The sequence below is a fragment of the Mustela erminea genome, chromosome 18 (genome assembly GCF_009829155.1).
Source record: "Mustela erminea isolate mMusErm1 chromosome 18, mMusErm1.Pri, whole genome shotgun sequence".
Classification (NCBI taxonomy): Eukaryota; Metazoa; Chordata; class Mammalia; order Carnivora; family Mustelidae; genus Mustela; species Mustela erminea.
In genome coordinates this window covers 35,589,082-35,615,049 of record NC_045631.1, presented here as the reverse complement: position 1 = coordinate 35,615,049, position 25,968 = coordinate 35,589,082, and the positions used below count along the sequence as shown (strand labels likewise).

General features: G+C 41.0%; 2 protein-coding genes across 13 annotated transcripts in view; one reads left to right on the top strand and one right to left on the bottom strand.

The window, feature by feature from the left end:
* MBTD1 (mbt domain containing 1) overlaps positions 1 to 11,292 on the bottom strand; it is a 68,074-nt gene extending 56,782 nt beyond the window's left edge. For 9 of the 12 annotated variants that reach the window (XR_004280913.1, XM_032322929.1, XM_032322939.1 and 6 more), the window contains exon 1: positions 10,784 to 11,063. Coding sequence is in view for 8 of the 12 variants with exons in the window: in XM_032322929.1 (XP_032178820.1) it covers positions 10,784 to 10,804 (21 nt within the window). In the remaining 4 variants the exon portion in view is untranslated. The other 3 variants (XM_032322935.1, XM_032322934.1, XM_032322936.1) reach the window with 3 other exon arrangements.
* Positions 11,293 to 11,512: 220 nt separating this feature from the next.
* The window catches only part of UTP18 (UTP18 small subunit processome component), a 42,533-nt gene continuing 28,077 nt past the window's right edge, over positions 11,513 to 25,968 (top strand). The window contains exons 1-5 of the mRNA XM_032322946.1: positions 11,513 to 11,881; positions 13,720 to 13,832; positions 14,901 to 14,999; positions 19,322 to 19,389; positions 23,612 to 23,700. Of these exons, the coding sequence (XP_032178837.1) occupies positions 11,543 to 11,881; positions 13,720 to 13,832; positions 14,901 to 14,999; positions 19,322 to 19,389; positions 23,612 to 23,700 (708 nt within the window). The 5' untranslated portion in view covers positions 11,513 to 11,542. The remainder of the gene's footprint in view (positions 11,882 to 13,719; positions 13,833 to 14,900; positions 15,000 to 19,321; positions 19,390 to 23,611; positions 23,701 to 25,968) is intronic.

Below are 25,968 nucleotides of genomic sequence, written 5' to 3'. Positions count from 1 at the left end.
GCAGAGAGAATGAGAAGCAGAGCAAGAAGCTGAGGAAGGAGCCCAATGTTCCAGGATTCTGACTTCATGACCTGAGCCAAAGCAGATGCTTAACCAACTGAGCCACCCAGGTGTCCTGCTAATAATGCACTTCAGCAATGTATTTGTTTATCCATTCTCCATTCGTATTTGACTACTTTGAATAGAGTCACTATGATCATTCTTGTACAAGGCTGGAAATTCTTGTTCAAGGTGGAAATGCCCTTTTGCTTTTTGTTTTCTTCTATGGGACCTACTGATGTTTTCTTAACTACGAAAAGATTTTTGTGACTATTTTGTGTTTAAGAGAGAGTATATTGTATGTAGGATGCTGTGATAGATAGACCTGAAGATGTGTCTCATTATGTTTAGATCTTTTATATCTCTACTTTCTATCTACTGTACCTATCTTGTGGTAAGCGGGTCAGTGTCCAATTTTTAGTGCTTCTTTTTATTACTCGCATTTCTTTTAGCTTTTGTCAAGATTCTTGCTGTCACTTGGTGCATATGTATTTGTAAGTGTTAATACCTTTGCTGTAAGTTTGGGTTTCAATATTACAAACTGTCCTCCTTTGTTGTTTAATGCTTTTTGTTTGGCTTCTACTTTGTGAAATTGGTTTCAGCATTGCCAATCCTGCTTTCATATTATTTCTATTTGCTTGGTTGATCTTTGTCCGTCTTTTTAACTGTTTTAAGGGCCTCATATTAAAGTTGGATTCTGATTTTGTTCCTTCTTTTATTTTTATTGAAATATAATTGACATATAATAATAGTTTATTGGATTTGATTTTTGAGCCAATCTGAAAATCTTTTTATTGGTGAGAGAATCCTCACTGATGTGACTGGTAGGTTTGACTTCATTTCTATCATATTATTTTGTTATAATTACCATGGGCATCATGATTCTCTATGATGGTTTTCTTTGGCCTTTTAAACATTTCAGTGTTTCTAAAGGTTTGTATTTTTTTTTTTCTAAAGCTTACCTTTAAATCCTTTGTTTCCATATATCATTTTCCTTAGCTAATCTTTGCTTTTAGTTTCACATGAGTCCCTTGTGATAACTAATCTATAATTATTAGTCTTAGTTCTTTCCTTTCCCCTCCCACATTTTTTAGCTGCCCTTTCTACTTTGTCAGAACCTGTAACATTTATGTACTATTCTACTTATGTCCCTATTCCTAATTTTAACCTTAGTTCAAATACACATGCAATCACTATCCATCTTATTTGCAGAAAATTTCCCATACGGTTTCCTCAGGAAGGGCTAGTGAGTGCAGTATTCCCTGAATTCTTGGCATGTTTAAAGCTTTTTCTATTGTCTTAACCCTTGAAAAACAGCTGAGCGGATATAAAAAATCTTTGCTTAGCATTTTCTTTCCTTATGCTACACCACTATTGTCTTGCTTTGTATGTTGCTTTTGAGAAATCGAATACCAGTCCACTTCCCCGGCCTTTTTTTTAATGTACTTCATCTTTCACCTGGAAGCCTGGAGAATTTTTCTGTATCTTTAAAGTCCTACGGCTTTACTAGAATGTATCCTGCAGTTTACCTTCTGGTATGAACTTCTGATACAGAGATTCAGATCTTCGTTTCCAGAAAGCTTTCTTGGATATTATGGCTTTACTATTCTTCGTTCTTGAGAGGCAACAACTACACATTAGACTTTTTGGATCCATCTTCCACTTAAAATGTCAATTAAAAAATCATCTCATTTTCATTCTCTTGACCATCCTCCTGCTGCTCTTCCATGTCATTTATTATATCTGCATTTGAATGTTTGGTATGAACCTTACAACTAGTCTTCAGTTCTGATATGTGTTTTTCTGAGGGTTTTTTTTTTTTTTTAAAGATTTTTTATTTATTTGTTTGACACACAGAGAGAGAAGTCACAAGTAGGCAGAGAGGCAGGCAGAGAGAGAGGGGGAAGCAGGCTCTCTGCTGAGCAGAGCCCGACGTGGGACCCGATCCCAGGACCCTGAGATCATGACCTGAGCCGAAGGCAGAGGCTTAAGCCACTGAGCCACCCAGGCGCCTCCTGTTTTTCTGAGTTTAATATACTCTGATCTTTTCCCTGTTTCTTGCTGTTTCTGTTCTTAGTTTTAGATTTCTGACTCAAGGTTTTCTTTTTTTCCTCATATCCCCAAACAATGGTTTGAGGACATTTTATTTCATTTTGAGTGTTGTGTCAATTTTCTTCTGCCTTATGTTTTTTGGGTGGGGGAGGGGAAGATTTTCGCCAGTTGAGATGTTCTGATTCACATTTTTTCCTGTAGTAGAAAATATTCCTATGTATTCTGTCTACATGTAGTCCATTCATTCCTATTGCCATTCATTTCACGGTCAAGTTCCTGGTTCAAGAACACTCCTAAGTTGACTTTCTCTTTCTTTTTCTGAAAGAGTATTAATTTCTCCTCTTCCCTCTTTCTCTTCACTGCCATGTGTCCACCCCTTCCCTATAAAGTACTGCTTGTAACTCAAGTTACCGATTCTGGGCACTGCTAACTTTCAAGCCCCTAGCTGTGGCTAAAGCTGCAAACTACCAAATTTCAAAGCTGTGTTCAATACTTTGAAGATTTTATTTATTTATTTGACAGAGAGGCAGGCAGAGAGAGAGAGAGAGAGGAGGAAGCAGGCTCCCTGCCGAGCAGAGAGCCCAATGCAGGACTCGATCCCAGGACCCTGAGATCATGACCTGAGCCGAAGGCAGCGGCCTAACCCACCGAGCCACCCAGGCGCCCTCAAAGCTGTGTTCAATACTTTGGACCTCAGTGGCGGATTCTCTTTTGGACGTGATATTCTGGGCTACATCGAAGTCTTGCATGGCCCTAAATTCTATCAGTGAACCTGTTAAGCCTTTTCTCTCTTCCTCTTCACGTCCACAGGATTGGGCAGAAGTTCTTGGAATCTGATTTATATCTCTATTTAGAGGTAATCTGAAGGTCGTGGTAACCTGTTTCTTAATAATGCTGAAACCTGATGTGTGATGGATATGCGCTCTCTGTTGGCTTTAAAGGTTTACAGAAAGGTGGATGGGAAAATTGGATCAGGCTGCTGCCACTGTTCTCCAAAACTGTAAATCTACACATTCATATTTAAGTATTACTATCTTAGAAACACTGGTTTTCCCATTTTCTGAAACACTTTACCTATCATTATTAGATTCACTTGTTGTATCACCTAACAGTTTCCTAGAGTAAGTCATCTACATTTTCATCTAATTTGGTTCAGAAACACATTTTGCTCTATGGGAGTTTTTTTCATAAATCCCATAATAGTGTCTTACTGGACTATTTTTGCTAGTGATTTGTAAAAGGTCTCTTATGATTAATATAACTAATATTTGTAGGATGCTCAGTATGTGCTAGGCACATTCTAAGCACTTAATGAATGGTAATGTATTTAAATCCTCACAATTATTTTTACTCCCATTTTATAGATGAGGAAGCAGAGGCTCAAATAAGCTAAGCAACTTGTTCGAGGTCATACAACTAAAATGAATACTAGCAATATGAGTCAAGAAAATAATCTTAGATCTATGTTTAATTTCAACCTTTCTCTTTTTTTCCCTCTTAATTATTTTTCTGTCAGCTACCTTCTATAAGCATAGGTAATAAGGATCAAATAAAACTATTTCAAGTAATGTGCCCTTTTGAACACTTTATACTCTTCAAAATAAAAGTGAAAAATCATGTTAGGTGACTATTTAAGATCTTGAGTAGATGATGATGGGATGACTGGAGGAGAAAAAACCTCACCTAATATTTGGGTATATATGGTATGGGCATATATGGACCACAGAGAAAGTCAAAATTCCTAGGATTCATATGCTGAGTGATGTATGCCTAATATTTAGAATTACAGAGATATATTCTAGGTGAAAAAACTGCAAGAATTATAAGTACTTGTTTTATGAGGGCTGTATAGGGAAGAGAAAGAGACTGCTGTAAAGGATCCTATTTGGGGGGCACTTTTACCATTGTTTAACATTGTACTATCAAGTACATTCATTATTTTTATAAAAACAAAGGTCAATTTCTACAAAGCACAAATTCCCTTCTTAAAATTCATTAAGCTGATAAAGATGGAGAGATTGATGATATCTGGCATATCATGTATGATATGTATGTATGATCAAATATAAGTGTGAAATAGCCCAGATACTGATAGGAAGGAAAACTTATGCCATCTTTTTGGAATGCAATCTGACATTGTTTGTGAAATCTTTAAAAAAAAAAAAAAAAAAAGAGTATGCCTTTTGAACATGTAATTCTACTTTTTCAAGTCTGCCCTTCAGAAATACTCACAGGACACAAAAATCTATATGGAAAGATGTTTCTTGAAGCAATAACTTAATAGTGAGAAACTGGAGGCCATCTAACCACCAGTAGGGGAATGATTAGTAACAGGCAAGATACTGAGGGCAAAAAATAAATCGCAAAATAGAAATGGCATGACTCACTTTTTATTAAAAGAAACAACGTATGCTGTATACGCACAGACTAATGTATCTATGTTCACATATGCATTTAGGAAGATCCTAGAAGGAGCAGCTAAGCTATTAACAGGCTGACAATGGAGTAAGAGGATGATTTTTAACTTTTCTATGATTTTCATTTTCTTTTTTTAAACAGCAAATGTGTAATACTTCTATAGTGAAAAAATAAAAAGGTTTTCATAGTGACAAAATGTAAAGAAGAGTCACAGATCACAGTTAAATTTCATTTCCCTACTGTAATTATCACCCTGATGAACCTTCCACCTTATAAAATCTACAAAGGAGTTGAAAGGTAAAACTTTTCAACAAAAATTTTACAGAAAATATTTGAGATTCTAAATGCAAGCACAAATAAATACACAACAAAGTAATAAGAGCATAATTTCAACATGAATAAACTCATCATTAAGTTAATCAACCCTCCATTATCCAAACCAATAGGGTTCAGTAGCCCACATAACTTCCCAGGATTTTGTCATGAAGTGTCCTAAATCCTTGAATTTGGGAAGGTTCTATGTGTGAACTCACAAAGTTAAAACTAAGAAATTAAGGGATCTATGACAACTGGACTCAATACGAGCTAGAGAGCTATTTAGCTCTTGCTGGTTTTCGTCATTCTACCATCAGGATGAAAAGCAGTCTGGCATGGTGATACAACTCACAGGCCTTAAATGCTTTTCTTCTTTCCCAGCTTACTATTAGGAGGATAAAAATGGTGAGGATTTGAGATTACTGGGTTTTTGTTTTCCACAAGACCAATGTGAAAGAATAAATTCATGTCAATGATATAATCAAGAGAAAACTGAAAACAGTAATATACTAAATAACTCCCTTAAAAAAACTGAAAAGTAACCAGGGAATGACAGGAGAGGACAATATTCTATACAACAGTATTCTATAGCTTAAAGCAACAGTGAGCAAAAGGAAGGTTTTCTTAAGATATATAAGAAATACACATTTCTGTCTGGGTTCAAGTTCTGGTTCCATCACTCCACACTATGACTTTGGATGTAACAATTACTTGGGTATCAGTTTCCCCTCTCTTCAAAATAAGGAAAACATCACATACCACAACAGGAATGATGTCTGATAAAATAACTCACATAAATGGGCTTTCAGTTTTTCAGAAAAAAGCTATGAATCCTTAATTATGAACCTAAGAGCTAATTAAAAAAAGATGACCGCATCACAATTAAGTCTGAAAAGCAGTAGCTGAGAGGGACCTTAAGATCATCATTAGCTATCTTCTCTACCACAAATAACAGAATTCGTACTAAAGCTGGGGCTGTAGTGCAAACGCAGTCTCAGCAATCAAATGAGTTCATTTGTTAGTATGTGAACACAGCAAAAAATAAGTTAAACAGATTGGATATAACCTAAAAACACTGACCTAAGGTGATGATATTCTCTTGGTGTTTATCTTTTTTTTTTTTTTTTTTTAAGATTTTATTTATTTATTTGTCAGAGAGAGAGAGAGAAGGCAGAGAGGCAGGCAGAGAGAGAGGGGGAAGCAGGCTCCCCACTGAGCAGAGAGCCCAATGCGGGGCTGGATCCCAGGACCCTGAGATCATGACCTGAGCCGAAGGCAGAGGCTTAACCCACTGAACCACCCAGGTGTCTATGGTGTTTATCTTTTGAAAATATATTTGGAGCTGGTCGTGTAAAAGATACACTTTCACTGGATAATAATAACCATGGGGTATTAATAATGAAAAAATTAAAAACAGGGTTAAACACATATGTGTACAGAAGGAGGTTATTTGTTGTCTAAAATAATCTGCAACCAACTAACTAAAGTTTTGAAATATAAAAGTAAAGCAATGGGCTATATCATCCAATATTTATTGAGCAATATAGACAGATCATTATGCTAAGCAACAGAAATACAACAAAGTGTTAGATTTACTGTACATATCCTCGACACAGATTATAAACTATAGTTGGGGGAACAAGAAATTACTAAATTAGGGGCACCTGGGTGGCGCAGTGGGTTAGGCCTCTGCCTTCGGCTTGGGTCATGATCTCAGGGTCCTGGGAGTGAGCCCGACATCGGGCTCTCTGCTCAGCGGGCAGCCTGCTTCCGGCCCCCTTTCTCTGCCTGCCTCTCTGCCTGCTTGTGGTATCTCTCTGTGACAAATGAATACATAAAAATCTTAAAAAAAAAAAAAAAAAAAAAAAAAAAAGAAATTACTAAATTAAGTGAGTTACTGTATGGGACCTATTCCATAAGAAGTAGTAACAGGTTAGTAGTGAAAAAGGGAAAAGAAAAAGGGATTTTGAGAAGACACCTTAATACTTTACAGCAGCTCGCAATTTCTTGTATGCTGGTTATCACATCTAATTGGCTTACAGAAACCCTGGGAACTGAAGCTCAATCCAGACTTAGGTGAGAAAGATGATGCCTGAAGAGGTTACAAAATTTACTTAAGATCAGAGGTCAGGAGGTGGCAGAGCGAGAGCCTGGCCAGTTTGCCAACTTTGTCCAGAGCTTATTTCCACTACATTACATTTTAAGTCATCAATACTGAAGTGAGAACTGGAGTACCTCCCTAAGCAATCTGATAAAAACTTTGTCAGGCATGCACCTATAGGCCCCACTATAGACCTACTGAATGATAAACCGGGAGAGAGGTTTTGTATGGTTACAAGAGCCCCAAGAGGTTGTTTTAATGAGTAGTTAAGTTTGGAAAATGCTCTTGTATATCTGCCATGTCCAACATGGCAGACCTATGGCTATTTAAATTTACACCAGTTAAATCAAACGGAAAAACCGGGTCTTTCTGTTGTACTAGCTACCTTTTAAGTGTCCAACAGCCATGTGTAGCTAGCTAGTGGCTGCCACACTGGAGAACACACACCTAAGACAGTCCTATCACCATACAAAGCTCTATCTGACAATGCTGTTTCTAGACCAGCCCTTCAACCATGAGGATGAGAAAACGAGGCCCAGGATCTCATCTGACAAGTACTATGAAGCTAGTCAGTGGCAGAACTGAAACACTATCCTAGTCTGCCAGTACCTCTCTTACTGTATCATCTCATCCCACCTCAATCAGGCTTTTTCATATGGGAATTATTTCCTTTCCTATTTCCAGCAAAGTAAGATGCAAAAGTCTAACTGTGTGTGTGTGTGTGTGTGTGTGTGTGTGTGTATCTTAAAAAAAAAAAGTCATTAAAATGATTAAATGTAAAAAAAAAAAAAAAAAAAAAAAAAAAAAAAAAAAAAAAAAAAAAAGATTAAATGTAAACTGGGATGCCTGGATGCCTCAGGTCATGATCTCAGGGTCCTGGGATCCAGCCCCACATTGGGCTCTCTGCTCAGCCGGGGGCCTGCTTCCCCTTCTCTTTCTCTCTCTGCCTGCCTCTCTGCCTACTTGTGATCTCTGTCAAATAAATAAATAAAAATCTTTAAAAAAAAATGATTAAATGTAAACCAATCTGCAATTTTTGCATAAAACTAAAGGTAGTGTTGGACAGTTACCAATACCCTAGTGTTAAGAGGCATATTTTATCTTGCTTCTTTTAATTCCTTCCTCTTCTACTGACCTCATGTTTTTATCTTTCTCTCGAATCGAAACCCTGAAATTAATGTTCATTTTAAATGGCTTAACCTTAATATTTAAATGTGAAAAGGTTACATCTTATTCAGCAAACATTTTAAAGAAGAAAACTGAGAAAGAGCAACCAAAAAATAGTGAATACTAATTTTAGAATGTGGTCACTCAAACCACTGAGCACTCCTGGCTTTCAGTGATCTAGCGGTTTTGTATTTATGACATTAATATGTTGTTTTCACTTGTAACCTACAGCTCTACCCTCTTTTGACTATTATATTTTCAACAATTTGAGGGCCTAGAAGCATCTGTGTAGGAAGGTTTAGACTCTAACCAGGACAACATATAACCAGTCACAAAAAATACAACAGTGTCTTCTTTAAAAATAAAACCAGTTGTTCCTGTCTAGTATGATCAGAATGCAAATGTCTCCAAAGTCAGTCAGCTTAAGTCATGACAGTTCATGTTTAAAGTGAGCAGGAAAATAACTTGGAACTCCATGGTAATTAGAACTTTAAAGACAGAATTACACAGCTCTATCAGTTTTTTTTCTATACCTACTATTCATTTCCATGTTAAATTCTAGTCACTAGATTAAGATGAAAATGACCTCAAACTCTATAAAATTAAAAACTGGATTGCTGAAAAACATGGCCCAACATAAGATACTTATGAACAAATACTTATTCAAGACAGTTTTGCTGTAATTTGCAAGGCAGCCAGAAACCCTGAGATGGGGTTCTATATAAATAGAAGTTACTTGTTATTCAGAGAAAGAGATGGTGCAAAAAAAAAAAAAAACAAAACAAAAAACCCCCCCAAAAAACCCAAAAAACAGAAACACCAAAAAAACACAAAAAAACAGCTATTTTCTTTCTAAACACTCACTGGTGTTGAGGTAAACAAACAAAAAAATAGAGTCTAAGTAAGCATGTTAAAGCAAAACAAGAGTCTCAAGTCATGACAGCAGGAAAGAGAAAAATGTTTCAGTATTTTAAACAGGGTACTGGTAGTTTTAAGAGGAAATTTATTCTCTGGCTTTTAGACCAGATCATTACTTCTACATCTTATGTTATGTCTTGATTCCACTTCACTATATTAGGAAGAGAAAAAACAAGTGCCCTGAAGATTTTATGCCAACAAAACTACTTTTGGAGGCAGCACAGCTCACCAAATGAAGAACATTAGAAAAAACCTTAACGGACAACAGCAGAAAGGGAACCACCTCAACGACTGAGTGATAAATGGCATACACTAATGTAAAGAACATGAAAACTATTGCAAACTGTACGCAAATAAAAAATTTACGCTACAAAAAATTTGTACGCTACAAAAAATTCAAATCTCATCAAAGAACCACAGAAGTAATAAAAAAGAAATGAAAGTACTGTGAAGGAGGGACTTGAGAAGGAAGTCCAGTTTGAAAGGAAGACACAGGTCAAAAGGAAGGGGGAGGGGCGCAGTACTGGCCACCGTGTACGAAGAGATGCTTCTAACAGCCCCAGTACTACCTCCCAAAGACAATTTTAGACAGCTTTAGAGAAAATTTAGGCACAAACAAATGCACTTTGAGAGAGGAGAAATACAGAGTTGCTGCTGATTTTTTTTTTTTTGCCTTCGGACAGATGCACTAGTGAGAGAAAACAGCCAGACTGTAATTCCCAAGCTTCCTGTAGAAACATATCAACCATTCTCAGGCATACAAGCCAGCGCATTTGAAAATGACCCAGCAAAGTTTTCAGCTGGCCCTCACTCTCACTCAAATCCTCCTTCCTCCACTTCCCTGCTGTTCTTTCCTGGCACACAAAATATAGGCCAATGAGCGGTGGGTGGGTGAGGAGGATGTGAGAGAAAATTTGAGAAGTAAAAAAGGGAGCAACTTAACAAGGACATGAATGAGACTAGAGGGTCTAATAAGGGTAGGCAAACAATTCAAAAGGAACGGGCTTTCCGGGGCAGCAGAGAGCGTTCAGTGTTGGTTAAAGGTTTAAGCAGAGACCAGACTACCTACCACTTGTCAGAGAGGCTGCAGAGGGGACGGCTGCTTTGGGTGACCTCTAATGTCTCTTCCGACTCTGAAATGTTAGGATTCTCATTTCACAAAAGAGAACGCAACGGTCCCGAAAGCCCACCGACCTAGACCCCTTCTAAAGATGCGGCCCAGGTGGCCGCTGCCCAAACACCACTCCCACCTCTCCCTCCCACACGTGCCCACCCCGCCCCCTTTCAATATTTCCACCTCCACGTGCGAAATGCCTCGCGGCACTCGTCCCGGAGCCGACAGGCACCTTCCCCCGCAAAGCACCCAAACCAGGCCCCTCTGGGGCTAGGGAGGACTCCACTCTCCCACCCTGGACGGCTAAAAAAGGAAAAGTCTCTAACCCAGCCCCCCTCTCCCCCCGCACCAGCCAGAGCTGAAGGGAGAGGGGGGGCGGGACGCAGAGAAAAACTTTCTTCTAAAATTTTTCTCCCAAAGAGTGGAGGGAGTAGAGAGAACCCCCGCCAAGCCCCGGGCTGAGGGGGTGGGGGGAGGGGAACCCCCCGAATCGTTTAACGGCCGGTAGGGGGAGGGGGACTCTGGAGGTTGAGGGGGCGTGGGATGGAGAAGCAGGCCTGGGAGCGGGGGTCAGGGAGCTGCAGGGGTTGCTGGGGTCGGGGAGCTGCAGGCGTCCCCCCCACCTGGCACACAAAGCGGCTGCCGCGCTCGGCTCTCACCAGATCCTTTGTGTTTTCCATCAGGGCCTCATGGGTAGGGGTTGTCCGTGCTCCCCGGGCCCGCGGCGCCCCCTCCCCGAGCTGGGGGCAGGCGCCTCTCCCTGGGACTAAGGCGACTACACGGGGGGGGCCCCCGCTGTGCCCAGACCGGCGGCGGCTGCGGCAGCCCCCGGATTTCCCCCCTTTAACTCGGGTGGCCCCAGGATATCAACAACATTAGCATAGCCCTCCCTCCCCAGCGCGCCTGCGCCGTGACCCGCGCCCCGATTGGCCCACTTCCCTACATACCCTCCTCTCTCTCTCCTCCAGCGTGGGACCCTCTGCAGGCTCCGTACTCCAAGGGCCGTACCAAGACGAGGGGGTGGAAAAGGCAACCGCGGCTCGTGTTAAGTCGAGTGGTTAAAAAGTCAGGAAGAAGAGCAGAAGTTTCATTCAGTCATCCCAGCTTATACTCCTGCTTTCTTGTGCTCCCTTCAATCAGTTGCAGCTGCGAAGTTGTGTTGGAAAAAATTTTCCACTCCAGTCACGCCGCTTCCCCCTCCACCCGGAAGATCGGTCCTCCCGGAGGAACTCCCCTACGGGGAGGGGTTGCTGAGGGGAGTGGGCGTTACGTAGGGAGAGAGTGTTGGTCACGTGCTAACAGGCCGCGCAGGCTCCTTCCGACCCCACGGGGCCTCAGCGGCCGCGGACAGCGAACCGTCTCGGCGCACGCGCAGCGAGGTTCCACGTGAGCGCCTGCGTTTCTTCTCCAACCCAACGATGCCGCCAGAACGTAGAAGCCGAACGAAACCGGACCGGAGACCCGGAGTGAGTCTGGACCGGAAGAGCCGAACCAAGCCGGGCCGGAGAGCCGGAGCAGGGCCGGGCGGGCCTCCCCGAAAGGCTGCTCCTTCATCCCAGCGGAAACCGCCGGCCCGGCCGAGCGCAGCGGCCGCTGCGATCGCAGTCGCGGCGGAGGAGGAGAGACGGCTCCGGCAGCGGAACCGCCTGACGCTGGAGGAGGACAAACCGGCCGTGGAACGGTGCCTGGAGGAGCTGGTGTTCGGCGACGTCGAGGACAACGAGGACGCGTTGCTGCGGCGTCTGCAGGGCTCGCGGGTGAGGGAGGCCGCGGCGCGCGGGCTGGGCGCGCTCAGGCGGGGCGCTCGGTGGGCGGTGAGCCTCCGGGGGCGGAGCCTGGGCGACCTGCGGCGCCGGGAGCGCTCAGGTCGGCGGGCGCCCGAGAACGCGGGCGCCGACGGGGGACAGACTGGAAGTCTCCACTGGGCGGAGACCTTGCTTTACCCCGCCCCCGGGGTGGAGGGGGCGGGGGAGCCCTGCGCGGGGTATCCAGCAGGCGCTCTACACGTATGTGTAGCGCAGGGCGGTCGTGAGCATTTTGTCGCGGCTCAGATCGAAACCCTGTGTTTCTTTCTTTGTGGCCGTTCGATCCCCTGCCTCAGTACCTTGTCGGGATTCAGGAGTTACGGAATCAGAATGTGCGTTTTTAACAGCTTCCCAAGTGATGGACTGGCCAGCTTCCGAGAATGACCGTGCATTGTCTGTTCGCCAGATCATTGTTCGTTTGTTGGGGGCCACATATCTTTTTGGGCAACGAAAACCCTGCTTGCTTTTTTATCATCCCTTTTTACCCCCTTTGCACATCTTTAAAAAGAGATTTTATTTATTTATTTGACAGTGAGAGATCACAAGTAGACATAGAGGCAGGCAAAGAGAGAGGGGGAAGCAGGCTCCTGGCTGAGCAGAGAGCCCGATTGGGGCTGGATCTGAGGACCCTGGGATCATGACCCGAGCCGAAGGCGGCAGAGGCTTGAACCCATTGAGCCACCCAGCCCTCCCCCTTCCTTTGCACATTTTAAGTCACTTTTTAGGAGCCACTTTTAATTATCTCTTTTATGTTACACCTGATATTTCTTCCAAGATAGGAAGTTCCAGGCCTTGTTCTAGGAAACGGAGGAGGCACAGCAATGGAGAAAAACACAAAAGTCCCTTGCTGTTTTAGACCATGTGTACTAGTGGTGCAAAAAGAAGATAAAGTAAAATGCAAATATGTCAGAGACACGTGCTGAAGAGAAAAAAAAAAAAAAAGCATTAGGGAAAGGAAGACGAGTGTGTGTAGAGGCCAGTGAAATTTTAGGAGACGTGGCCAAGCAAAGCCTCACCGAAAATACTGTTTGGTGAATGAATACCAACCTCATGAGTGGCCAGTGTCATTTGATTGTCAGTATCTCCTTTGGGTGCTTATGAGGGAACCTGCAGAAATCTCTTTGGCAGATAGAGGACTGTTACTGGAAAACTGGCCTTTGGGACTTTTTATAGTCGAGAACAAAGGAACAGTCTTTGTGAGGTGGGATTTATCGGGCTTTGAAGGATCATAGGTTGGTAACAGAAGAGTGAGAAAATATTTGGACATGGCTATTAGCGGTTTTTGGGAAAGCTCGAGCTCAACTTTTGGGAGTTTTCTGTGGTGAAGATTTAGATTTAATAGTCTACGGTAAATTTTCTTGAGGTAGGGGGTCAAGAATTGTTATGAACAATGGAGAAGCAGCATGCCTAAGAATAATGAAATGCCACTTAGTTATAGTATTCAGTCACATAATTTTTGATGTTAGTCTGCCTCTGGTCCCATGCTTTCTGTAGTTCTGGGATTTTTCCAGCTCATTTTCCTCTTCTATCAACGTACCTTTTGTTTTTCTCATCTTATTTGATCCTTTCTTTTCAGCATGTCAGCTTTCACTCCTTGACTTTTCATCCTGCCTGCCTATCCAGCATACGGTGCCATTCTCTCCTCTCCACATTTTCTGTTCTGCTTCCAGCATTTGTCGTGGTTTACATTCTGTCCCATTACTCCATCAGCGGGCCTAAGAAGGATTCCAACTGTAAGGTGTGTGCGTCTGCTGAAAAACTCAGTGCTTGAGGGCATTTGTCTTCTCTAGGTTCAAGTGCAGGAAGACTCAGGTGACTCAGAAGTGGAGAATGAAGCAAAAGATAATTTTCTGTTTCAAAAGAAGCCAGTTTGGGTGGATGAAGAAGATGAAAATGATGAAATGTAAGTTGCCTATTTTTTTTTCCAGATTTCCTCTGGTTATTTAAAATAACATTTTGTAAGTTTTAAAGAAGTTCTCTTTACAAATATATGATTACGTGAAGATTTGAAAAATACTGTAAAGCAGAAAAAGGAAAAGGTCATTCATAAACTCACATCGAGGGAGAACCGCTGTTAATGTGTTGGCGTTCTCTCCTGCCCTCGTCTCTTGTGTGCTGTATTGGATGGCAAAGAAAGCATAGTGTTTGGTGTCACATCTGAGTTTGTCTTTTAATGTGGCAGTGATCAAGGGCAAGGTTTCTCTTTCGAACAGAGATAATACTAGTAATATCAGAAGGTTCTTGAGAGTAAGTGAAATAATGTATATGGAGCTCTTAGCACAATGTCTGAAACTGAGAAAAGGCTAGGAAAAAAGCTAACAGTCAGTACTATGGTTTTAAGAGATGAAACTGTATGGTCTTGCCAGCGTTTATCCCCGCTTAAGAATAAAAATGTTTATAAATGATTTTAAATGTATCATAGTCTATTACATGAATTAACTACAATTTTTGTAGGTATTGTCAGATAGGTTTTCCTATTTTCCCCTTTGATAAGTTGATGTTGAGACAAATGTTTTTCTGCATAAACCTTTTTCTCCTTTCTAATTGCTCTGTAAGAAGGATTTTCTGAGATGGAATTACTTAATCAAAGGGCGTGAGCATGTGTCAGAGTCTTGATAAAAACTGCCAGACTGACCAGGAGGTTCTCCCAGTTTACCTTCCCATTGAAAGGTGTCCATTTCACTCCATTTTTAAAAACAATGCTTATCTTTTTTTAGACTTCATCAGTTTAATGGGCAGGAAGTAACTTCTTCATTTGTGTGATTTTTGTCATTAGTCATTGGTATTTTTTCAGAGCATTCTCTATTACGTGTTTATCTTTTTTCAAAAATTAATGTGATTTGATATCGCGCACTTCACAGGTCTTGACCTATATTTGGTTAAATGTGTTCTCAAATTTTTAAAGGCAACAACTAGTTGCGACAAATCTTTTAAGGTCATTTAAAGCATACTGTTGTTCTGTTTTTAATAGGGTTGACATGATGAGCAATCGGTTCCGGAAAGATATGATGAAAAATGCCAGTGAAAGTAAACTTTCAAAAGACAAGCTTCAAAAGAGACTTAAGGAAGAGTAAGTGTCCTTTTCCTTGTGATTTACCAAGCTTTAACTTACAATGAGTGGTTTATTTGGATTCACTGAGTCTTTGGCTAGAACAATTTCTTGGGTAGTGAGTTTCCATTTTGAAGTAGTAAGAACATTGCTACTGGAAGAAATGGTTTAAGTTTTAGTATTTTGGAGGGAGAGGGAATACAAGTACAAAAGAGTTTTTGGGGGGTGCCTGGGTTGCTCTGTCGTTAAGCGTCTGCCTTTGGCTCAGGTCATGATCCCAGGGTTCTGGGATTGAGCCCCGCATTGGGCTCCCTGCTCAGCCGGAAGCCTGCTTCTCCCTCTCCCACAACCCCTGCTTCTGTTCCCTTTCTTGCTGTGTCTCTTTCTGTCAAATAAGTAAGTAAAATCTTAAAAATTTTTTTTTTTTTTAAATCTTGTAATCCTACCACCCACATATAATCAGTGATGGTATTGCTTACTTGTTTGTTTGTTTGTATGTGGTAAACCATCTCTTTTCCATTACTTTTAGGTTCTTTTAGTTAAGCAGAGCTGGGAGATGTATGTATATTTTAAAATAATAACTTCATGGGGCGCCCAGGTGGCTCAGTTGGTTGAGCTTCTGAGTTAGGCTCAGGTCGTCTCAGGGTCCTGGGATCGAGCCCTGCATTGGGCACCAGGCTCAGCAGAGAGCCTGCTTCTCCCTCCCTGGCCACCCACTCCTTTCTCTCTTTCTCTCTCTTAAATTAACAGATAAATAAAATCTTAAAAAAAGTCTTTCTCTCTTTAAAAAATTTTGGTAAGTAAAATAAATAAAATGATGATTTCATTGTGATTCTTCCAATTCAGACTTACAGATCTTCAAAAATATTTTTTCTTTCAATATTTTATTTAAATTCAAGTTAGTAAACGTGTAGTGTAGCATTAGTTTCAGGGGTAGAGTTTAGTGGTTCGTCACTTGCACACAATACCCAGTGCTCATTGCGAGTGCTGTCCTTAATGCATATCACTCATTTACCCCATTCCTCGACCACCTCCTCTCCAGCAACCCTCAGTTTGTTTTCTATACTTAAGAGTTTCATGTGGTTTGCCTTCCTCTCTGTTTTTTTTTTTTTTCCCCTTAAGATTTTATTTATTTATTTTAGAGCTCAAGTGGGGGAGAGAAGAGGCAGAGGGAGAGAGAATCCTGAGCAGAATCTGTGCTGAGTGCAGAGTCTGACGAGGGGCTCGATCCCAGGATGGATCGATCGATCATGACCTAAGCCAAAACCAAGAGTCAGTCACTCAACCAACTGAGCCACACAGGCGCCCTTCCCTTTTTGTTTTTAGCATACTTTATTTTTCCTTCCCTTCCCCAGTGTTCATTTGTTTCAGTTCTTAAATTCCACATGAGTGAAATCATACGGTATTTGTCTTTCTCTGACTGACTTACTTTGCTTAGTGTCCTACATTTTAGTTACATCAAAAATAGAAATTTTAAAAATTTAATTTTACATTATAGTGATTAAGTAACTGGTTTTAACTTTCAAGAACATTTAAGTATTTGAATATTGAGTATTTGAAAACTTGGTACTTTACTTTAATCTCATTTATTTTTCTTCTAAACCTTTATTTAAATTCTAGTTATTTAATGCACAGTGTGATATTAGTTTTGGAAACAAAATTTAGTGATTCATCACTTACGTATAACACTCAGCTCTCATCATAACAAGTGCCCTCCGTAATGCCCATCACCCATCTAGAGCATCCCCCACCAGTCTCCCTCCATCAACCCTAGTTTGTTTCCTTTAGGTAAGAATCTCTTACAGTTTGTTTCCTTCTCTCTTTTTTCCCCCCTCCTGTAAATTCATCTCTCTTATTTCCTAAATTCCACGTATGAGTGAAATGATACGGAATTTGTTTTTCTCTACCGATTTCACTTAGCGTGTTGCGTTCTACCTCTCCATCCACGTTCTCGCACATGGTAAGATTTAATTCTTTGATGGCTGAGTAATATTTCGTGTATATGCATATATACAGCACATCTTCTTTATCTGTTCATCAATTCATGAACACTTGGGCTCTTTCCATAGTTCGGCTGTTGTTGGTAATGTTGCTGTAAACGTCATTGTGCATGTACCCCTTCAAATCTGTATTTTTGTATCCTTTGGGTAGTAGTGGTGCAATTTCTTGATCATAGGGTAGCTCTATTTTTAACTTTTTGAGGAACCTCCATACTATTTTCCAGAGTGGTTGCGTCAGTTTGCATTCCCACCAACAGTGCAAGAGGGTTTCCCTTTCTCCGCATCCTTGTCAATGTTTGTTGTTTCCTTTGTTGTTAATTTTAACCATCTGATGGGTGTGAGATGGTATCTCATCATGGTTTTTACTTGTATTTCCTGATAATGAATGATGTTGAGCATTTTCTCATTTGTATTGGCTCTGAACTCCGAGTCTATGCTAATTCTTTCATGTCTGTCTTTTCTGTGTCTTTCTATTGACTGATTTTTTGTTCTGGTTGTGGTTCATATTTTTCTGCTTCCCTGCAGAAAAAGAAAAACTGGAAAAACTAGAAATTTTGATTGGATTTTGGGCAGTGTGAGTGGTAAATTGATCAGTGTCTGGATTTTGATTTTGGCTTTTAATGAGTGTTTAATGAGTGAATGTTGAATGAGTGAGTACTTTTAGTGACTTTGTCTAGGCAAGCAGTTGATTGGCTTGGAGATTAGTTTGATCCTCTCAGGATTTGTTTTTAGTTTTGTTGTAGAGTAGCATTTACTCTAGGCTGGTTTAGCCCCATGTCTAAGATAGACTCTTTTGCCATTTCTTCTGAATGCCCTGTGTTTTTAGTAAGGACCTTTCCATGACTGGTTGAAACTCAAGTGTCTGAACTCTGCTGTTATTCAACTTACAGCTCCCTGCTAGTTCTTTGCCTGGTCTCATGGAGTTTCATCCTGTGAATGTACAGCTTAGTATTCAGCAAAAATGTCTGTGGACCCCAGTGCAGATTTTGGAGCTTTTTGAAGGTTTCATGCCCCGCATGGAGCCCAATGTGAGGGCTTGAACTCATGACCCTGAGATCAAGAGCTGAGCTGAGATGAAGAGTTGGATGCTTAACTGACTGAGTCTCCTAGGTGCCCGCTTTTTCAAAAAAATTTACTCTTTTTTCTTTCATTTATATTTTAATACAGCGAATCCTTTTTAAAGTTTTAAAAATTTTTTCTTATTTTTAAGTAGGCTCTACACCCAGCATGGAGCCCCAGTTTGGGGCTTGAACTCAAAAGTGTGAGATCAAGACCTGAGCTGAAATCAAGAGTCAGTCACACAACCTGAGCAACCCAGGCACCTGGAGCTGTTTCTTTTTTTCTTCTGTTATTCAGTGCCCCTCAAATTCCAGTTCTCTCAGCCTCTTTCAAGTCTGACTTTTTCTCACTGGTTCTGTGCCAGGGTCTCAAAAAATTGCCTTTGGGGGGAAATCCTGGGATGACAGCACTCACCTTGTTATTTCCTTTCTCTCAGGGATCACAATCTTATGTTTTTTTCCAATTTTTGAAAACAGTTTCATATGTTTTGTCTCGTTTTCTAGTTGTTTATGGCCAGTGGGCTGAGTTTGGTGGTTTTGTCTGCACTTCTGTAATAAACTATTAGAATGACTGTGCACTTTTCCAGAAACCAGCACTTCAGAATATGCTTCTCATAAAGCTAGCTTTTTTCCAGAGTGAAATGCTCCAATTTTATTCAAAGGATATGTGATTGTGTTTTGTATATTCTTACCAGTCTTCCAGATGTGTTTTAAGATGTATCCTGTTACTGTAGCATTGGTTTATCAACCGCATATAGAGTTCTTCACTTAGTTCCAAGATCTGAGATGTGTTGATATGAGCAAAAAAGTAGACCTGTAACTAGACAAAAATAATTAACAAATATGTATCCAGGTGGTCTATATCCAAGACTAGTTTATACAGTTAGAGGTTCACAAAAGTTTCCCATATTGGCAAGTTGGGACTATTCTTTGTGAGTAGCTTTTCTGTTAAAGTTGATAATTTTTTTTTAAGGATTTTATTTATTTATTTGACAGACAGAGATCACAAGTAGGCAGAGAGGCAGACAGACAGAGGGGGGAAACAGGCTCCCTGCTGAGTAGAGAGCCTGATGCGGGGCTTGATCCCAGGACCCTGAGACCATGACCTGAGCCAAAGGCAGAGGCTTAACCCACTGAGCCATGCAGGCGCCCCAAGATGATAATTTCTTTGGCAGAGATTGTATACATGCTTTCAAGGATGAGCTAATTTATACCCTTTAAGTCTTTGAAGTTTGGTGAACATTTATTAGCCAACACAAAATTTCATTTTTGTATTTTCGCTTAGATTCCAGCATGCCATGGGGGGCGTACCTGCCTGGGCAGAGACTAGTAAGCGGAAGACATCTTCAGATGGTGAGTGCTGATACCTGTTTAAGTTAGTAAACGAATCTCTATTCCTGTTCTGTTCTATGAGCTTTCTCATGAGGCTTGTTAAAACCTGATGTTTCAAATGTGTCCCTCCCTCCCCCGCCTTTACATGTTTGGTTTCAAAGTCTACCAGTTCTCTGAGGGAAGCTCTTTTTTACAATATGTAAGATTTATTTTGTAGTATGTTCTCTGTTGTATGGGCAATAATGCATGAATTTTATGTTGTTTGGTTCACAATAGAGCTATGTTGCATTATGACATGGGGTTAAAGAAAAATAACGGTACTTCATCCAGTGCTCCTTCTGAAGTTATTGGCAGCTAGTATGGCTGTCTGCTGGGAAATGGGATATCTAGGGAGCACATGTCCAGTCGGGCCCAGATGATCCGTCACTTTGTAAAAACCTATTCTTTAACTCCAGATTTTAAGTTTGGCTTGTCCCGTAACTGTTCTCTCCTTTTTAGATCCTTCAGTTTGGGTATTATAAATGTGGATACCTTCCCAAGATCTGATTTGTGTGCTTGCAGTTATACATTTTAGACTTGGAATTGACTTTTGAAATCCTTTAGGGAGTCTGCAGTATATCCTCCCACATGATGCAGGAGCTCTCTTCTTAGCATTCTTGATTTCTGATGAGCCTCCGTTTGATTATCACTACCACCTCTCCCTCCCTTCTTCTCGGCCCTTTGAGTCCAGGCCTCATGGTATTCAAGCACAAGGAGCCCATTTAAAGAACCAGTTGTTTTCTGCAATTCTGTTAGAAAACCCAATCTGTTACTAAGTCAAAATTTACCTTCTGGTTTCCAGCCAGATGCTTTTAGAGGTGGGAGGAATCTTAGTGATACAGCCTGAATTTATCCACTGCAGGAATCTTTTTCTACAGCATCTGTTAGATGGTAATTCAGCCTCTGCTTAAACACATCAAATAATGCTGTTTACTGGACTGGTTTTCCCTCTTCTCTGTTTCTAAAGGACTAATTGTTAGAATTTTTTTTCCAGTTTCAAGCTTTACCTCCATACACTCTGTAGTCCTACCGTTTAAAAGTATACAGTTTTAAAAAAACTAAAAACAGTGTGCAGTTTATTTTACTTCTTGTTTCATGTAAAACCCTATTGTTGAAGAAATATCTTTCCAGGTTTGTTTTTTTAACAATTTTAACATCCCTGATCCTTTAACCTTTTTTTACATATATGATTTTAACCTCCTTAGTTACCAGTTTGCCCTCCTCGATGAAGTATAATTTTATTATCCATTTTAGAATGCTGCATTTGTAGGCCATTTTATTTTATTTATTTATTTTTAAAGATTTTACTTGTTTTGAGAGAGAACATGAGCAGGGGCGGTGGGGGACAGAGGGAGAGTGGCAGACTCCCCACTGAGCGGGGAGACCAACACGGACGGGGCTCTGTCTCAGGACACTGGGATCATGACCTGAGCTGAAGGTAGACATTTAACCAACTGAGCTACCCAGGTGCCCCTTCATGGAACGTTTGGATCTATGTAATTAATAGGTAAGGTTATTTTGGCTGTTGAAACAGAAAACCTTCCATGTCCCAGTGGATTAATCCAATAGAAGTTATTTTTTTCATGCATGTAAAAATTGTGGTGAGGAGGGGTTGGTGTGCTTTAGGGACCCAAGAGATTCTGCCTACTTCATGCTGGATTTTTCAAAGTTTCCTGAGGTTGACATCCAGGTGGCTTATTGGGGAATAGTGAGTGGCTCACCCAAAAGAGACTTTGATTGGCCTGTCCTGGGAGTGGTACATGGACTTTTGACTTAGATTTTATTGGCCAGAGCTCAGTCACAAGGCCACGTTAACTTCATGGACTCCCAGGAAATGAAGTTTGTCTTTGTATTCATTAGAAAAAGGAAATGGATTAGGTCACTTATTAGCCAGTCAGCTACCATCAGGATATCCTGGTCTACTACCTAGGACCAGGGAGCGAGGTTCAAAAAGGTAAAAGTGACTTGTTCAAGGTGTACTTCTTATTGGCACAGTGCTGACCAAACCCTAGCTTTACATGTTATCTTTATTGGTAAATATTTTGCACAGTATCTTTAAAAGGGAAATACTCCCTTTAAACATAATTAGAATACTGTCATCATAGGCCTTTGGAAATTAACAATAATTCCTTAATATGATGGATTCTTTTATTATTGTTATTTTGTTCATTTATCTCCTTCCCCTCACCCCCCAACCTTTGATCCTTCTAGCTTGCTTTGTATTCTGCCTGGTCTTCACAGTGCTTTTGAATCTAGTGTGATGTCTTTTTTAAGTTCTGGAAAATCTCACTAATTTTCTTCAAATACTGTTTCTGTTCAGTCTTCCTTTTCTTCTGGAACACCAGTTGGTGTGCGTTGAATGTTTTTATTTATTCTTTTAAATGTATTTTGTGTTCTTTTCTGCATTTTTGATCCTTTTTGCTTTCTGTAGTATAGGCTGGATATTTTTTCTGATCCATTTTCCAGACTACTAATTGTCTCTCTAGCTAATTTTTATATGCTGTTAAAAACACCACTGGGATTTTAATTTTAACTCCTGTAGTTTTCAGTTCTAGAATTAACATATGGTTCTTTTTTTAGTGGTATAGTTCTCTGGTTCAGTATCTGAATATTCATTATTCTTGAAAATATTAAACATAATACTTTAAAAGCTTAAGTCTGAAAAACACAGTTATTTAGATCTCCTATGAAAATTGTTTGTTATTCCTTAGGTTTTTCAATCAAGTTACCTTACCTTGTCATTATTAACCTAGTTATATTTCATTGGGTGCTGAGCACAGTATATAAAAAATAGTGCTGCTTAATAAGAGGACAAGGATATCTTTCTCCAGAGAACTTGTACATTTGTTTCTAGGTAGTCGTTGGGTAAGGGGCACTACAGTCCCACAGCATCTTACTCAAGTGAGAGATGGTAAGGATTCAAAGCTGGGTTTCAGTTTATGGAGGATTGTCTTTTCTTTTTCTTTTTTAAAAAAATTTATTTGACAGAGAAAGCACAAGTAGGTAGAGTGGCAAGCAGAGGGAGAGGGAGAAGCAGGGGCTTGATCCCGGGACCCTGGGATCATGACTTGAGCCAGAAGGCAGACACTTAACTGTCTGAGCCATCCAGGTGCCCCTGTGGAGGATTTTCCTATAATTCTTACAATTTTTTGATTTCACCCTTAATCCTTGGTGTAGACTTCTGTGGCTCTAATTAGAAGCCTGATGGTTTACCAGACCCCCTTAAGAATCTTAGAGGGCTTTTAGTGCTGGCTTTTACCCTCTTCTTCCTGCGGGTGTTTTATTTATTTCATTAATTAGTTAATTTTAAAAGATTTTATTTACTTATTTATTTATTTTTTTTAAAAGATTTTATTTATTTAATGACAGAGAGAGAGATCACAAACAGGCAGAGAGGCAGGCAGAGAGAGAGGAGGAAGCAGGCTCCTTGCTGAGCAGAGAGCCCGACGAGGGGCTCGATCCCAGGACCCTGAGACCATGACCTGAGCCGAAGGCAGTGGCTTAACCCACTGAGCCACCCAGGCGCCCCAAAGATTTTATTTATTTGACAGAGAGAGAGTACACGCAGGGGGAGTGGCTCCCTGCTGAGCAAGGAGCCTAGTTTGGGGCCCGATCCCATGATTCTGGGATCATGATCTGAGCTGAAGGCAGACACTTAACCATTGAGCCACCCAGATGTCCTCCATGTGGGTGTTTTAAAAATGTTGCTCAGCTTCTTGGCCCTCTTTACTAGAATCCTCAGGAGAAAAGTAGCCCTGTTAGCTCTCTTTGAAGTTCTGATACACAGTTTGCTGATCTTGGTCTCTCAGTCAACTATAAGTGCTAGTCCTTGTTCATGTGGGTTAAGCCAGATCTGCTGTCCACCTTATTGCCAATTTTGCCATAATTATGAATTGTTCTTTTTAAATTAAATACTGACTTCAACTTTTATTTTTTTCATCCTGTTTTAGTCATTGTCTGTGAATGTATATCTTTCATTCCAGAGTCAAGCTTGTATTTAACCATATATATTGGACTCTGTGTCATTTTCCCCTCCCTTTCAAATTTAGTTTGTTTTACTTTTACCAATTGCAGTTGAAATAAAGTGATTGAGATTGGCGGCTGGAATGGGGGGAGTTGAAGTTTGAAATATAGAGATGTTTGGGGAAGGTAATGGCCATCTCATTGATTCTAAAACTCAGCCTTGTGGGTTTGTTTGACTTAGGTGAAAGTGAAGAGGATGAAGATGATTTGTTGCAAAGGACTGGGAATTTCATATCTACATCAGCTTCTCTTCCTAAAGGAATCTTAAAGGTGAGAGTCAGCCAAGTTAGGCCCCTCCAGCTGACTACCTCTGACACCCAGTGTGTGGGTTCGTGTTCTCTGTGGGATTAAACATGTTGCTGTCATTTATTACTCTTCTGCAGAAATGATCAAGAAGATTAAATTAGGGGCGCCTGGGTGGCTCAGTGGGTTAAGCCACTGCCTTCGGCTCAGGTCATGATCTCAGGGTCCTGGGACCGAGATCCACATCGGGCTCTCTGCTCAGCGGGGATCCTGCTTCCTCCTCTCTCTCTCTCTGCCTGCCTCTCTGCCTACTTGTGATCTCTCTGTGTCAAATGAATAAATAAAATCTTTAAAAAAAAAAAAAAAAAAAAGATTAAATTATGTTCCCAGGGATCTTTTACCAATTGTTTGATTTCTCCTTTTGCGTTTCCCTTCGTTTCCTTGGGCATTAGCCTGGTTCATGCTGCCATTCTTTGTTAGCTCATGCACTGCAGTCACTTGGTGACTTGGAAGTGGGTGTCTCCCACTTCCACTCTCCTCTTCCTGTTCTTCATTAGTAGTAGCCAGGAGGGGCTTCTAAAACATCAGGTCATGTCACTTTTCATTGCTTTTTGAAAACTTTTGAATTCTTTATCATGGTCTCCACTGCTCTTCATAATCTGGTGTCTGCGTATATCTGAACTTCGTCCCAGAAGTTTCCCCTTTGTTTCTGACCCAGCTTCCCTCAGGCCTTCTTTTTGTTTCTTGAGCACACCCGAGTCCTTTCTTGCCTCTGAGCTTTTGCTCTTGCTTCTGCCTGTCTGTCCTTCAAGCACTGCTCATGGCCAAACCTGTCCGTACCCTTCTGCTCAGACGACACTTAGGAAGGTTCTTCCTGGCTCTCTTGTCTAAAGTGGTCTGCACTAGTGAGACTGTATCTGACTTGTTCATTGTGGTAATAAGTACCTGCCCAGCCCAGTGCTTCAGTTAGATATCTGTTACAGATCTCTGACAGATATTTTTCTCCATTATAAAATGGTAGCATCCTTTAGATGGGGGAGGGAACCCTATTAGGGCAGATTACTAGGAGACAGAGTGATTGTGTTTCCTCCACCTTATGAAGACAGTTCAGTCAGCTCTTTGTAGGGTAGATTCACATCCACTGATAATGCAGTTATCGTAAGAATCTAAGTTCGTTTCTTATAAACAAAACATACACCTAGTACTCTGTTTTTTCCTGAGTTTGTTTTTTTTTTAAGATTTTATTTATTTATTTGACAGAGATCACATGTAGGCAGAGAGGCAGGCGGGGGGGGGGGGGAAGCAGGCTCCCTGCTGAGCAGAAAGCCCGATGTGGGGCACGATCCCAGGACCCTGAGATCATGACCTGAGTGGAAGCTAGAGGCTTAACCCACTGAGCCACCCAGGCGCCCCTGAGTTTCTTTTTTTTTTTTTTTCTTTTTTTAAAGATTTTATTTGTTTATTTGAGAGAGAGACAGTGAGAGAGAGCCTGAGAGGGGAGAAGGTCAGAGGGAGAAGTGGACTCCCTGTGGAGCTGGGAGCCCAATGCGGGACTCGATCCTGGGACCCCAGGATCATGACCTGAGCCGAAGGCAGTTGCTTAACCAACTGAGCCACCCAGGTGCCCTATAATTGAGTTTTTAATGGAGAGAGAGCAACCTGTAAAAACTAGGAAATAACTGAAAATAGCCTAATGCATGATGTATGAGGTCATCATTGCTTTAAGCTAGGAATCATGTATTTTGAGAGGAGAACATAGCTGTCCATGCCAACCACAGAACCATGGGGACCATTACAGAGTGCCTTTTATTTTGTGCCATGAATGCAAAAATGCTAGAGTAGCAATTTTATGTAAAATATCCTTGAAGTCAGTCTCCTAATCTGTATGGTATATCATGAGGAAATGACTGTCCTGGTCCCCCCAAGACCTTAACTATTTCATCCCCTTGTTAGAAAGATGGTAAAAATGGATTATTATTTAGTAAAATGACTTGCTAGTTGGTAGTAGAGCTGTGGTCTTGTGGTTACCATACCAGTGTACTTCCTTCTCAGCATAAGCTATGTTGAATTGTCTTTCCTTCATGCTTTAAAGAAAAGAATGTTGGGGCTCCTGGGTGGCTCAGTTATGCATCTGCCCTCGGCTCAGGTCATGATTCCAGGAGCCTGGGATGAAGCCCTGAATCTGGGCTCTCTGGTCTATGGGGAATCTGCTTCTCCATCTGCCTCTGCCTGCTGCTCTGCGTGCTTGTACGTGCTGTCTCTCTCTTCCTGTCAAATAAATAAATAAAATCTTCA